General features: G+C 36.4%; 1 protein-coding gene across 1 annotated transcript; it reads right to left on the reverse strand.

Moving 5' to 3' along the window:
• Positions 1-1,075: 1,075 nt before the first annotated feature.
• LOC107845489 (tryptophan synthase beta chain 1) lies at positions 1,076-7,603 on the reverse strand. Its single transcript, XM_016689840.2, has 5 exons — positions 7,001-7,603; positions 3,622-3,978; positions 2,292-2,734; positions 2,086-2,180; positions 1,076-1,500 (listed from the first exon to the last, which is right to left on the reverse strand). Exons 1-5 carry the CDS (start codon positions 7,331-7,333, stop codon positions 1,325-1,327), a joined length of 1,404 nt encoding a protein of 467 aa, XP_016545326.1. The 5' UTR covers positions 7,334-7,603; the 3' UTR covers positions 1,076-1,324.
• Positions 7,604-16,851: the final 9,248 nt, after the last annotated feature.

The following is a 16,851-nucleotide window of genomic DNA, read 5'->3' on the forward strand; positions in this document are numbered from 1 at the left end:
TTATTTAACTTTTGTTTGGCTACGAAAATAATAATTAGAGTTGAAGTTGAAGTTGTGATTGGTAAACAGGAGTCGAAAAGAAAAACTTGTTTTCACTTTGTCAAAAATAAATTTAGTGAAATAATTCTTCTATCTAAACAATATTATTTTTTTACTTTTTTCATTAAAGTGGAATAATTTTTCAGGAAGAGTAAAAAAATTCTCATGATCAAATGCCTACTTAATTTTCAAATATATAAAATTTTACTTTTTAAAAAAAATAAAAATTCATAGTCAAATTATTGGCAGTGAAATTTAAATTGTTTTGACCGTAATTGAAATGAAGAAATAAAGTAATTTTTTTTAATTGCTTGTAATTAGAAAAAGAAAAGGTGTTCGGAATAATTTTTTTCGGAAATTAGAAAAATGTGAACTAGATAATATATGAAAAATAAGTATTGTATTAAATTAATATATATAGGTAGCTCTAGTTCAATTCAAAGACCAATTCAACATTTAACTCGATGGATTCAGCATTTTAAAAAATTTAAAATTAGATTATTATATTTTAAAAATTATGAATCGTTATTTTATGGTATTAGAGTTCTTTCATTATTTTCGGAGTACAATATCACATGATCCACAAATATTTAGCCCTGCCTTGGTGATTCACATAGAAACTAAACGATAGTCCGATGTATTAAGTACTCCGTATTCACGCAGGCTCTAAAAAAGTTATGTTAAAGAATGTAATGTATACAACCTACACGATGTTGCATCAATGGCTAATTTCACGACTCAAACACGATAACATATACATAGCATCCGTGGCTAATTCCATGATACTACATTGTTTTCGGGGGACTATATCACATGACCCACGAATATTTAGCCCTACAAAATGATCCTTGTCGAGAAATTAAACGACAACCCAATGCTTTAATTACTCTGCATTCGCACAGGCTCTAAAAAAGTTTAACACGTATTAAGAGTATAATGTAGACAGCCTGGGCGATGAGACATTCGTGGCTAATTTCACGACTCAAACACGTGGCATTAATTTATAACAATTACCATTAAAGTTTTGGTTCTTGAATTTGCACAACAATTGTATACCATATAGAGTTCAATTTGTATACAACAAATAGAAATTTTACAAAAGAGTCTGAAAATCAATAGACAAATATTGAATAACTCTATAGCAAGAGTTTTGTTCATATTCTAAAACAAATATATTATTCATCAGAAAAACATTTTTCTTTTTCTTTTTTTAACTAATACAACAGACTTGTTTCATTCAGTTTTCTAAAGTACAAAATGAATCTCCACCTAAAGGGGATTCAAATTAAACTTTCAAATACTTGATAGCTGTTTGAACATCTTTATCTCCTCTGCCACTGCAGTTGAGAACCACCCTAGTTCCATGGGGTAGGGTAGGACATAACTTCTCCAAGTAAGCCAGTGCATGAGATGTTTCGAGTGCAGGGATAATGCCCTCTAACCGAGACAATCGCTTGAAGGCTGCAAACGATGATCGACACAGGGAAGAGAACGTTAGTGAAACTTTAAAGGCACAATACATAAGCATATGCCCTCTAACATAGCCTCAGTTCACATCTATGACCTTCAACTTTGGGCGTGCACAAGTAGACACTTAAACTTGTACAAAGTAGAACAAGTAGACGCATGCGCCCTATGTGGCATAGGACATGAATCGGCCACGTAGGATGTCACATTGAACGCATATGTCTACTTGTTCAACTTTATACAAGTTTAAGTGTCTACTTATGCACGCCCAAAGTTGGAGGGCATAGATGAAAGTTGAAGCCAAGTTAAAGGGCACGTCTATGTACTATTACAGGAAGATGCAATAATGAAAACTATGTCGCTTGGACTCCTCAAACTGCTGTCAGGTGTTATCCAACTGCAACCTATGGATAACAACATTTTGGAGGGTCCAAACAATATTAGGCTACACGAAGTCCAAGCCATTTTGTGTTATTTTGACTTCATTCTCAGACGAACGCTATTAAAGAGTAAGTTCAAAGGGAACTGAAGTAAAAACCAATATTAGAATCAGGAAATAGTAGAGAAGTCAACAGTCACCTTCTAAAGCCTCTTCATCGGTAATGCTATAATACTCTGCTCGTCCCAAGTCTTTCAAAAAGCTGTGCTCTGGCCCAACTCCAGGGTAATCCAATCTGGTAAGCGATAAGGAGGCGAAGAAAAGAAAAATGAAAATGGACCGGTGAGTAAATGCAAGGATAATGACCTGCTAAAGCACCTTCATGACCAAAGAAAGAAGTTATTACCCGGCACTGATAGAATGGGGCTCAACTATCTGTCCGTCTTCATCTTGCAGCAGATAGCTCATGGCTCCGTGCAGTACTCCCACCTCTCCCTTTGTCAGAGTTGCAGCATGTTTTCCGCTATCTATACCAAAACCGGCAGCTTCTACCCCAATCAACCGAACATCTTTATCATCAACAAACTCATGGAATAGTCCTATAGCATTTGATCCTCCACCAACACATGCAACAAGCACGTCTGGTTTCCCACCCCATTTTACCAATGCTTGCTTCCTTGTTTCTTTACCAATCACCGCATGGAACTCTCTTACCATCATGGGGTACGGATGTGGGCCTGCAACAGATCCAAGTATGTAATGAGTTGTCTCAACATTTGTAACCCAATCCCTTATAGCCTCTGAAGTGGCATCCTTGAGGGTAGCAGTCCCAGAGTGGACTGCTCTAACCTGCATGCAAATTATGGAAAATGAAGTCAAGAATGCTAACAACTAGAGAGAAAAAGATGGTTCAATACTTCTTTTATCAAATTATAAAAAATGGTCTGATACTCTTTGAGACTCCGATCATCATGGTTAAATAGATAAGCCATAGTTAGCAATTTGACGTGTGCCGAAGACGAAGAAAATGAAGCCAAAGTAACCATCTAACAAAATACTTCTTTTTATTTTTATTGAGACTGTAAGTTAATGCACTTGGGATTACACAAGTGTTGCAGAATGCAATTTCCAGGTAGACTTCTTCCTTGCATTTGTGTCTGTTAGACTCTTTCTTGGATTTTAAAAACGGCTCCATCTCCTTATTATATAGATAGACCCACATGAGATGCTCTACAGGATTCATAGTTAACAATATTAGGAACTTAAGCTCTTGGTCACTGAAACTATGGAGTGCATTTACCACATCAGAACTGCAATAAGCATCGAATACAACAAAAAACTTACTCCCTTCAAAGCAAATTGAATTTCCGAGTTCAATTTACACGGTTATTGATTAGAAGAGCTGTAAAATCGAATTGTTTTATATTCGTTGAGATAAGATGTCAGACCCTTCCTTTTCTTCTCAAGAAAATATAAGAGTATAGCTTCTGAATGAGCAAACAATATCCCTTCTGGCATTCTTTTTCGTTCTATCTTATAAGTAGTATATAATATGTTAGAAAACTACTTTTTATGAGAGGAATGAACATGACTGACTAAAACAAGAAAGGTTGCCATTCAATTTAGGATACACACACATATGTATGTATAGAGAAAAAGCATCTAAGTGAGCATATAGAAGTTATCAACTAAGCAAGCTAAGAACAATCACATAACTCTTAATGTAGGAGACAAACCTCAGCTCCAAGTAGACGCATTCTGAAGACGTTTAGTGCTTGTCTCTCCATATCTTGGGCACCCATATAGATAACGCATTCCAAACCAAAACGAGCACAAACAGTAGCGGTGGCAACACCATGCTGACCTGCACCTGTCTCAGCAATGATGCGTTTCTTGCCCAAGCGCTTGGCAAGCAAAGCTTGGGCGATGGCATTATTGATTTTGTGGGCACCAGTGTGGTTAAGATCTTCCCTTTTCAGGTAGATCAGTGGCCCTTCACCATCTGGACGTTTGTAGTGCTCGGTAAGTCGCTCTGCAAAATAAAGAGGGCTCTCTCTGCCAACATAATCTCTTAATATTCCATCTAGCTCTTTCTGCAGAAAGCATAAATAAGTTAAAAGATTTAGACACTCTAAAAGGGACATCACGAACCTCAAAAACAAAAAGAACAAAAGAAAGGTGCTAACAAAATGAAAAGGTCATAGCTAAAATTGCATTTTCAGAAGACTTTAACTGTTCTATGAATCCAACAAAGGTTCCACTCCTGTGATCTGATACATAGTGTGCTATGTTTGGGAAGCTTCTCTTGCCCCAGCAGAATAACTCTCTTTCGAGCTCACCATATTAAAATACCAGTTCAGGGCAACAAATTATTGAAGAAAAGAAATTGCAATCGCAAGTTGAGTGCTCAGTCTTACTTGGGTCCATTTATTCAAGAGGTAAAAAGACATATACTATACTATACATTACCGGCTTACTTTGTTAGTCAAGGTTGATCACTCGATGAACTAAAAGTTTAAGAGGAATATACAGTACCCATTGCCCCGGTTATCGGTTATCGGTTATCGGTCCTGATAGTTGTTGGGATAAACCATCCCCGGAGATACTTTAAAATGGTAATGATATTGTCCGCATTGGGCCAAGCACACATGGTTTTCCCAAAAGCATTGACACCATAAAAAGCACATGGTTTTCCCAGCTTATATGTAGCTTATTTTCTTTTTAGCAACCAATGTAATACTTTGTTAACACACTCAACAAGAGGAACAATTTACCTTTAAAAAGTAAATTTCACCCTTAATGAGATGACTTATAGTCACATGACTTATTTTACACCACAAATATCAAAAAGTATTTTCATATTTCTTAAACTCCGTGTCTAGTTAAACTACATCATATATATTGGGATAGAGGGAGTATTAGTTCATCGGCGAGAAACTGAAAAGCTTCATTGGTAGCAAGTGAATTAAAAGCTATTTTGAGCCCATCAAGAACGTGCATTAGGGTTTGGAGGAGGCAGAAGAGAAGCGGCAATGTTCGAGAGATACGGTGGAAGAGAAGGCCATGCTTGGATGAATATTTTCAAATAAAACAGTGAACAAAAGAAAATTGAATTTTAGTTTTTGTTTTTGTCTTTTGAAGGGAAAGAAAAGACAAAGTTTAAATAGGTGGGTAGGGGATTTTGTGAAAAACATGGATGATTTTGATTCAATGCCATTTATAGTTCATCAGCAAACAAAATAGAAGTCAACATTTCACAAAATCCTCCAACCTACCTATTTAATCTTCCACTGAAACCTAAAAGTCCATACCTACCTATTTAATCTTCATCTGAAACCTAAAAGTCCACATTACAATACTACTACACAATTTGACTTGTAACGCAAAGAAAATTCAATCATCAATTTGAAAAACTTATGCAAATTGAAACAAAGTTCAAATGAAATCAAATCACCAATTTGGAAACTTATGCAAACCGGAAAATCAATACAATCTAATAAAATCTTCTGTTAGAACCTAAAAGTCCACATTTCAATACTACTAAACAATTTGGCTTATAAAGGAAACACAATTGAATCATCAATTTGATAACTTACGGAAATTAAACAAAGTTCATCGGTCAAAAACACGAAGGGGAACCTTGGAGTAACTGGTAAAATTGTTGTCGTGCGACCATGAGGTCAGGGATCCAAGCCGTTGAAACAACCTCTTGCAAAATTGCAGGTAATTCATGGATCCCGCGCATAGGGAGGGCTTTTGTACACCGAGGTTCCCTTTTTAATGGTCGAAAACACACCTTTGCAAGTTTCCTACCCCAATTATCAAATATTCACTTCTCCTACTGAACAATTAAATGTTCATTTTTCCTACCTAAACTATAACCACTTTTCAAATCGAATCACCAATAATGCAAATTAAAACAAAAACACACCTTGTGATTTCCTACCCGAACTATAAAATGTTCACTTTTCCTACCTAAACTACCATCACTTTTCAAATCGAATCACCAATAACACAAATTAAAACAAAAACAAACCTTTACGACATTCCTACTGAACAATTAAGATGTTTATTTTTCCTACCTGAACTATAATCACTTGTAAAATCGAATCACCAATAATGCAAATTAAAACAAAAACACACCTTGTGAGTTTCCTACCCGAACTATAAAATGTTCACTTTCCTTCCTGAACTACCATCACTTTTAAAATCGAATCACCAATAACGCAAATTAAAACAAAAACACACCTTTACAAGTTTCCTACCTGAACTATTAAATGTTCATTTTTCCTACCTGAACTATAATCACTTTTAAATCTAATCACCAACAATGCAAATTAAAACAAAAACACACCTTGGCGAGTTTCCCAGCTACACTATTAAATGCTCACTTTTCTTTACTACCATCACTTTTCAAATCGAATCACCATTAATGCAAATCAAAACAAAATCACACCTTTGCGAGTTTCCTACCTGAGCTATTAAGATGTTCATGTTTCCTACCTGAATTACTAAGATGTTCATTTTTCCTACCTGAACTATTAAGATGTTCATTTTTCCTACCTGAACTATTAAATGTTCACTTTTTCTTCCAATCTGAACTACTAAATGTTCACTTTTATTACCTGAACTATTATGTTCACTATACTTTTCTTACCTGAACTATTAGACGTTCGTTTTCCTACCTGAACTATTAAACGTTCGTTTTTCCTACCTTAACCATTAAAGGTTTGTTTTTCCTGCCTGAACCATTAAATGGTCGTTTTTCCTACCTTAACCATTGAATATTAAATGGTTGTTCCTACATTACCCATTAAATGCTCGTTTTTCCTCCCTTTTTTCCTACATAAACTATTAAAAGTTTGTTTTTCCCACCTCAACTATTAGACGTTCGCTTTTTCTACCTGAACTATTAAATGTCCGTTTTTCCTACCTGAACTATAAACTATTAAATGTTCGTTTTTCCTACCTGAACTATTAAACGTCCATTTTTCCTAGCTAACTTATTAAACGTTCATTTTTCCTACCTGAACTATCATCATTTTTCAAATCGAATCACAAATTCAAAAACTTACAAAAAAAAAAAAAAAACTAATAATTCATCAGCGAGCTAACCTGAAAAGCTTCATCGTTAGCGAGTGAATTGAAAGCAATTTCAAGCTCATGAAGCGCGTGCATTAGCGTTTCCGGTACGTATTTCCCGCCAAATTTACCGAACCGGCCAAACGAATCGGGACGTTGATGAACCGGCGCCGGTTCAGCCGCCGCCATTGATTGCTTTTCCGTAAGAACACAAGTAATAGAACACGGAAGCTTTAAAGAGGATGGCAAAAGTGTAATTTTGTTGAGTTTTAGAGGTATTTGGAAATTGTTAGGTAAGGCGGAGCCGCCGCCGCCGGCGGAAGAGAGACGGTGATGTTTGGGAGATACGGTGGAGGAGAAGGCCATGTTTGGATAAAAATTGATTTTTATTTTTTAAAAAAAAAGTGAGAGAATAAAGTTTGATTTTTGCTTTTTTTGGTGTTTTATATAGGGGTCGTAGGGAGGACAAAAATAGAATTTTGTGTACACGTGGCTGATTTTGATTGGATGTTGGTTAGACTTTTAGATTTGTTTATGTTGAATTTTGGTGTCTATGTGGATTTATATTTACTTTGAAAAAAAAAAATTGGAATGAATTGTTTAAAAAAAAAAAAAAAAAAGTTGGATTTTACCTTCTTTTTTTTTTTTTTAGGGGAGGGGGTGTTTATATAGGGGTGGTGGGGAGGATAAATGTGGAATTTTGTGTATACGTGCCTAATTTCGATTGGATGTTAGTTAGACTTTTAGATTTGTTTATGTGAGTTTTCATTTGGTTATAGATTTTAAAGTCGAAACACGAAAATCTAAATATTTGAATTTGTGCTTTAATCTGTTTCTGTGCTTTACTATATGTTTGTGTGTGGTATCTCGTGTCTTGAGCCGGGGGTCTATCGGAAACATCCTTTCTACTTCATCAGAGGTAGAGGTATGGACTGCGTACATCTTACCCCCAAACCCCACTAGGTGGGAATACACTGGGTTTGTTATTGTTGTTGTTGTTGTTGAGATTTGAAATTGTGTCTGTTTATTTGGATTTTGCCTTTTTTGTGTTTTATATAGAGGTGGTGGGGAGGACAAATGTGAATTTTTGTAAATACGTGGCTTATTTTGATTGGATACTCTCTTCGTTTTATTTTAATTGATCATCTTACTAAAAATAAATATTCCATATCAGTTGATATGCTTACTAAAGTTGTTAGTATTGGGGTATATAAGAAAAAGATTTTGTACAAGCACGAATATTTATTTGCTTACTATAATTTACAGCTTCGGCTCGTTATTTAAGATCACATACTACTATTGACAGCTTACTTGATTTGATACATCGACAGTTTCTTAAATTTGTGAGTAAATTTTACTTAAACACTTAATCTATGACTCATTTCAATTGAACATTTGAACACATGACACATGTGATAAAGTGTTCCTGTGCAATCTACATGTATTATGATACGTTTTGAAATATAGCAAAATCTCACAAAAAACATCTTTATTTTGTATTATGACCAAACATAACTCTAACTTCAAATATCATTTTCACTTCAAACACAAAAATTACTTTTTTTCACATTTACAATTTTCATGGACAAACGAGCCCAAAATTTTCTCCTTATTGAATCCGAACTTGTTAGAATTCCAACATATTTTTTGTAGAAGCTGGACCATAAGTCCTCTACAATTCAACCCAAATAAACCCTGAAGATCCAAAACTCTCATTCATCACTATCTTTTGTCAACTAGAATTCCTGCTAGGGGTGAAGAGAGGGCGGAGTGTACTCATATGTTATCACTACCTCGTTGAGGTAGAGAGACTATTTTCGAAAGATCCCAACTCAAGTTCTAACAATTAAACATATATTTGAACTGTTAGAAACCCTTGGTTAATAAAATGGTAAATTAATTGGCTAGTCATTTGGAAACGATTTTAAGTGGGCATTAATAGCGGGGTGTGTAGCAAAGCTGTGGAAGGTGGCAGTCCCCGGGGGACGTATTTGCCGATATAAGGATTGATCTTAGTGGACCGTGTGCATGATATCACACTATTGGGGATGTACTAATCATCCCATGGGATACTTTTCTGGTTGTGCGGCTACACGCACTTGTAATACCCGTGCTTTTTCTTAGCTTGAAAATCATCTCAATGATGTTAGAACTTGCTTTGAAATAAGAAATAATTCTTATACATGTGGTATTTCCATAATTTTCACATCCTATCACGTGGGAAATTGAATAAGCTTTCCATCGATATATAATTCGCCCAAATCCGATACCTGGGCGAAGAGTTAAAGCCTTTTTAGTGAGACAGTGTCTGACCTGAGCCTTCGCGCGAAACTTCCAGGTCATAGGCAAGGTGGCAACCGATAGCTCCGCGTCGCGCCACCGTGCAGTTTCCCAATTGTCAATTTCCAATGACACGGCGTGATAACGCCGCGTCGCGCCAAGGGCCCAACTCGAGAAATTTTACTGAAAATTTAATGACGTGTCCAGGGTTAAAAGGGTCAACTTCCTACCCCTATATAATCCCTTTAACACGTGATTCAGCCACTTTTCACCCAAAACATATTAGTTTCTCTCAAGTTTATCTCAAGAACAAACTAGGGTTTTTTATTGGGGATTCAAATTCAGGAAGGTTCCACCTTCAATCTTTATGAAATCACGATCTAAGGTATGCATAGTGTTCATTCATGGACTCCTTTCGTTCATAAAGTCCAAGAATCCTTTTTAACTACAAGTTATAGATTTTCTTCATGTTTTCATGCTTTGTATGTTCTCATTCATGTTGATAAATGAGGAATTGATTTCTATTCCAAAATTTGATGATAAATTTCATGTGGGTTGATTAGTATAGATAAAGATTTACAAAATCTCATGACTAAAACCTTGTATGATGGAATTGGAATTGAAGCCTGATGTTTAATTGTTGTATAATGTGTTTTACATGTACTATGCCTACAATATGTTTGATTAAATGTCTAGATGAAGAAAAATTGTCTAACCAGCATGATATCATGGAATCCCCATGTATGTACAAGTTTATGCCTATTTCATATTTGATGAAAGGCTCCTATGAATATAGTATGTATTATGATATTAGTCTAGTCTTCAAGTAAATCATGCTATGTCAGTTTCCTTCTATCGAGTCCTGGGGTACTTGTACCCGAAATATTAGCTGTGTGCCTAGATTTATGTCATATTTTCACGATACTTTCAGTCAAGCTATAAACTCTTAGACTTTAGATAGTCTTATGACTCAGGAAAAATCTCCATGATCTCATGACTCAGTCAATTGTCAGATGTCAGTAGTATTCTGTCAGCCACGAAAATTTAGTAACTCAGTCCATGCTCAGTTCAGTTCAGTAAATCATGTTCAGTATCCATTCAAATGAGAGTAGGAATTAGCACCGAGTGAACCTAAGAATAGGGACTCACCCGTTATACGAGGGTGTGATTCTTAGAAGCAATCCTTGCGTTTCAGAACTATGTAGCCAGCATATTTTGAGACATCGTAGCCTGTTATATGAAGGTAGATGAGGTGGCTTAACCTGTTATGTAAGGGTTCCCGCCGTTCTCGCTATAGTTACCTTCTATATGAGGGTTACTCACATGTTGTCCTTACCAGTGGCGCGGTATTGACACCCTTCCAATCAGGGCATAGATTGGACACCAGCTCAACTATTATAGCACATTTGGGGCATGTCGGTTAGATACTACTTCTCACAGTTTCATGTTACCGAATTAGGACTGTCAGATACAGTCAATCAGTCTCAGTAATAGAACTCAGATAGTTCTTCAGATTTCAGGACCGTCAGATATAGTCAACTCAGATACAGTACGGAACTCAGATAGTTCCATCAGATTCAGGACTGTCGGCTACAGTCACCCACGTTATCAGTTATACTCAGATACAGTCACCTATGTTATCAGCATTAGTCAGATATAGTCCTTCATGTTATCAGTCATATCAGTTACTAGTATGTCACGTTATCAGTATACAGACTCATAAATCACAAAATCACGTTGTCAGTTACAGTTATGTATTTATGCATGTATTCTCACGTTCATGTTAGACAGCCAATTAGCATTATTCATGCATGTGAACCATTGCATATAGCCTACCTCACATGTATACTCGGTATATATGTACTGACGCATTCGCGCTATGGTGCTTTCTTTTTATGTTACACCATAGGTTCAGAGACACGAGTTCTAGATCAGCAGTAGATTTCAGTTTCAGCAGTCAGAGTAGAAGTGAGTCCTCATCCTTCGTAGAAGTGAGTCCTCATCCTTCGAGGACATAATGATTTTCCATTATCTCATTGATTAGCTTATTAGTTGGAGTTAGTTGGGGACATGTCCCATCAACTCCTTATTCAGATTCTTCAGAAAGTAGAGTCTTTTAGACTAGATGCAAACTAGATATAGACTATTATGTTCAGACTTCAGTATTTTTAGTTTTGTTTTGGGTATTCTATTGCCCCACACAGATGTTATATCATTCAGTTATGTTCAGTATTGAACCTTATGGCCTTTCAGTGCATATTTTCACATTATTAAGTTATCTTATGTAGTATACAGGTACAAATATCAGTCATGGGTTGGCTTGTGGTCCCTCAGGGTCATGAGTACCATGTAGAATTCCGGTTCAGCAAATTGGATCGTTATAGCACTGGGCCCATTTCAGCAGGAGGAACTGAACCCATATAGCCCGTGGGTAGTTTAGGACGGCCAAGCTACACAACTCAAGTAAAGGTTTTAAAGGTGATACAAAAAACAAAGCTAGAAACCAAAATTATAACTAAAGAGAGGAGATAAAGATGATAACAATGACACAAGATGAAATAAGACGCGAATTCAACACAAACGCAAGGGAAATTGCATAGAAAATAAAGATAGATAGTGAGACCAAGATTATTACAAAATTAAGAACCAAGTGTATTTTAGCACTAACCCCTAATAAATGTAATAATAAAAACCTCACTCTTACGGTGACCTCCGGGGTATTTGACTCACATCAAGATCCATCGTTTCCAAGTAAAGAACAATATTGGCTTTTCCAAGTCCTATATTAAGGATGAATTTTCCAAGTCCTAACTAAGACTATACTAAGGTAGTCTACTCTCAGGAGAGAGAATTTTCAAGTATTTCAATCTTTCATCATTCAAAATTCCCCAGCAAATGAACTAATAGAACCTATTTATAGTTTAACTTATTATATAACAAAACGATCATAATACCCTTAATTAAAAGGGCTGATCATGTAGTGTTACTTGGACAAGGCTAAGTGAACAAAATGCCCTTAAAGAAGGCCCAAAATCGTGAGTCCTTAATTTTCAATGCTCCAAGCAATCTTCCACACGTAGGATTGCTCTTTGGTGTCTCAAATCAGCCCCCCATGTAGGATCCCGTGTCCTTAATGCGATCAAAGCTTGATGCCTTACGTACTGACTTCGAATGATGTCATCGAAAGCTAAGGTGGCCATTTGACTCGTATCATCTTCCCCTTCTTGAAAAGGATTCGACCTCAAATCCAAACCTTGCAAAACCAAAGAAATGACACACAAATACAAACTCCTCATAGCATGAAGGTTAGGGTTAGCACGACAAATCACCTTAAAATTCCAAGGTTGCACATATTTAGAATATAACCAAGGATCCTTTGAACTAAATATTAAATAATTAATGAAAAATGCACAAAGGATTTGGCTATGGAATTCACCAAAAGTGATACTTTGCTTGTAGTGTAAACCAAGTAACAAGTTGTGTGCACCATCATCATCAAATCTATATTTGGCATTGGGGTCAAACGGGAAGAGTGGTCATAGACACGGGTCTAGACAATACTCCCATTTCCCGTAGTCTCCACCCAAACTAAACGGCATACTCTCTACAATAGCATATATTATCCAAAGCAAGTAGAGAGTAGGGAAATGTATCACTCAAGTCGACTTCTACTAAGGTGCCCTTATGTGTGTACTCACTACTAGTTTCACAATCATAACCATGAGTACTCTCAACAATAAAGTCACACAAAGTAGAAGGAGAATTAGTTTCCAAGACCACACATCCCTTACCCTTAAGAGTACTCTCATCTTCCAAGAAGAGATTTCCATCTTTAGGAGGAATGTTGCCATACCATAGTGGGTTAGCATATCGGCTATAGCTTTTAAGGCAAGCTATACCATTATTTTCACCATTAGGTTCATTAGGAGTGGTTATATCATCTCCAAACAAGACATTATACCTAAAGAGAACATGATCTATTTCACGGACAAATTCGGAACAAACACATTCATCACTCTCTAAAAGATTAATAACAAGTTTCAAAAAGATTTCAAGTTCAAGATTATCCCAAGAATAGCTCTCGAGTTCACTCATATTCCTTTGATCAACATTTTTAACATCATCACACACTTGAGGTTCATTAATCATATCATACACATCCTCAAGTGGTGGGTAATTTTCACACATAAGTTGATCAACACCAATTTTAGAAGATAATGTACTTTCATTCAACACAATGGTTTCAACACTAGGTGGACATAAATCGATCTTACAAGAAGAGTCGATTCGGTCATCAATGGGATCAACTAGTGTATCCATACTCACACACGTACATCATCATCAAGTGGCAAAGAAACAATAGACTCATATATAGGCAAGCTACAACTCACACTCAATGGGCTACTAGCCACACAATTATCATTCGCATGCATGAAAGTGTAAGAGTTAGCCATTTTACCTTGAAGTCCTTGAGTAGATTCTTCTTTGTCATGGTGTGAAGGTCCTCCACAAGCTTGGGCAACAACTACCTTTTGGCATTGTTGGCCTTCGCTTGTCATGTTGGTACCTACATAAATGTCCTTAGAAATAGAAGGACAACCGATGTTAGCATGGTTTGATGGTAATCCCCTCACTTCGCTCCACACAACCTCTCCTTTTTCCACTCTCAGATTACCACCTTGCACTTTTTTACTCCCCTCAATCTTTTGTCTCTCATAATAATTCGGATTGGAGTAGGTAGGCATTTTTCTTCGTGGCTTGGGCAACAAGTAAATCATGAGGCGATTCCCCCATTGGTTTCTTACAACATTTGGCCAATTTTCCATGTTTGGAACTCTATGTTATGCAAACCAATCGGCACCTAAGCATATATGACCGTATGTCAATGGAAGAATATTGCACCATGCCTCCTCATGATATTCAAATTGGGAGATGACAACCTTAACCCTCTCGGTAACCTTAAACCCGTCCAAGAAGTATGGAACAAATAAAGGCTCACGAAACAATCCCAAGTAGTTAAACATGGATGGAACGATGTAGTTACTATAGTACCTATCGTTTAATACAAAGAGGCAGCCCGATATCCCACAAATGGTCACCTTTCCGGAGTGTACACTCTTTCTCGAATCAACATTATAAAGCACATGAGTACCCCTCGGTTTTAGAGATACATACCCTCTTCTTCTCGTTGGACAACCTCCACTAGAGCTAGTACAACCATTCGTACTATATCGATCTTGGTAAGAAGTACTACAAGGTGGAGAATATAAATCTTCACACTCCTCACGTGTACTCTCATCATAGCTCTCATAAGTTTTGCAAACGAAAGGGTTATACCTAACACCAAATCCAGGTTCAGAATGAGAATTGTAAGACTCCTCATATGCCCCAACGTCATCATAAGATCCATCATGTGGTCCTATATCATCTCCAAGTTTCCCATAAATACTATGCACTTCATTTACCTCATTTTCTTCCTCAAAATCGTAACTCTCAAATCTACCCAAGTTTTGATCATGGCTATTTTCATAGCCTCCGTAATCTCCCTTAGCTTCGTAGCTATAAAACCCTCACTACAATCATAGTCTCTCATGTTGTAGTCACAATAATCTCCGGCTATCGAAGACATGTTCCCCTTATACTACCTTTTAAACCTACAAAATGAACAAACAAGATTAGTAGTAAAAGCTCCTCACCAACACTCGTATTCACTCACTTTTGTGATCCTCACAATTTGGAGCGGCGAATATTGAAAGTTGCTTATACTCCGGTAGTCAATAAGATGTCAATTCTACTTGGCGGCCGGAATAGATTCTTGTTTGATCGACTCAAGACACAAAACAAAATCTACTTATGAACTTGAAATAAAGAGGTTACGACGAGTTAAAAATAAGAAAAGCACATAAATAACGAAGACATGAAAAAAACAAACTCAACAACTAATCTACAACTAAGTAGGTGATTACTAGTTGCTAATTAGTATTAGAACCAACAACAAAACTAAGGGACAATAAAAATGAAACTAAGAATCTAAAATTTTGAGCTCGAAAATATTGCGTGAACAGTAGCAGTGATGATATGGCATCCACGTATTGGTTCAGTTTTATCAAGTGGTTATTCTCAAATATTCAAGTCTTGGTCAAAAATTAATTTGGATTGGTGGAATTTGTTTTAGGAGGGAAAATAAGTCTTAGGGCCTTTTTCAATTTTCAAGACTTGACTTTTTCTTGTACTTCTCCTTAAAACATGGGTCCTTAAATCATGGAAAAGAGGTTGAGAAGTGATATAAAGTCTTTTGGTGGTTGGGGGTCTTTCAAGACTAATAAGTACATACACTTTTTAGGATCTAACATTCACTTTATGTTCTAACAATATATAAGGAAGGTCAAGAACTTCAAGAACAACAACAACCACACCAAGAATAATAACAACAATCTTCAAGAATAACAACAATTCCAATCCACAATAACAATATCTCCAACACTTGGCCAAGACAACTACAACTTCAACAAAATGGTTCTCAAGCCACCAAGTAACAACAATATCACGTGGTCAAGTTTAGAACATCAAGGAGAAACCACACGGCCAAAACAGTCCACCACAACAATGGTCAACAACAATTAGCCAAGCTTATGTTCACAACAACAACTTTCAACAAGTTCAAACTCAAGTTTAGATCTAGACTCAAAGTGTTAGTGGACAAGAAAACTAACACTAGAAATAACAAAACAATCAAGAACACTACTAGATCTAGCCACACAATAAACAAATCTCGGCCAAGACACAACAAGAACACAATTTTGGCCAAGAACACAACCACAGACAGATTGTTATTTTTCTAGAATTTTCAGTTTTTAACACTTTTTTTTAATTTTCTAACAAGCAAGCCCAAGATTGATACCAAATGATACGAAAAACAAAGCTAGAAACCAAAATTATAACCAAAGAGAGGAGATGAAGATGATAACAATGACACAAGATGAATTAAGACACAGATTCAACATAAATACAAGGGAAATTGCATAAAAAAATAAAGATAGATAGTGAGACCAAGATTATTACAAGATTAAGAACCAAATGTATTTCAGCACTAACCCCTAATACTCTTACTGTGACCGCCAAGGTAATCGACTCACCTCAAGATCCATCGTTTTCAAGTAAAGAACAATATTGGCTTTTCCAAGCCCTATACTAAGGATGACTTTTCCAAGTCCTAACTAAGACTATACTAAGGTGGTCTACTCTCAAGAGAGGATTTTCAAGTGTTTCAATCTTTCATAATTCAAAACTCCCCAGCAAATGAACTAATAGAACCTATTTATAGTCTAATTATATAACAAAATGACCATAATACCCTTAATGAAAAGGGGTGGTCATGGAGTGTTACTTTGACAAGGCTAAGTGAGCAAAATGCCCTTAATAAAGGCCCAAAACCGTAAGTCCTCAATTTTTAATGCTCTAAGCAATCTTTCACACATGGGATTGCTCTTTGGTGTACTCAAATCGGCCCCTCCATGTAGGATCCCGTGTCCTCAATGTGACCAAAGCTTGATGCCCCACGTACTGACTTCAAATGATGTCATCGAAAGCTAAGGTGGCCATTT

Source organism: Capsicum annuum, chromosome 10, assembly GCF_002878395.1.
Source record: "Capsicum annuum cultivar UCD-10X-F1 chromosome 10, UCD10Xv1.1, whole genome shotgun sequence".
Classification (NCBI taxonomy): Eukaryota; Viridiplantae; Streptophyta; class Magnoliopsida; order Solanales; family Solanaceae; genus Capsicum; species Capsicum annuum.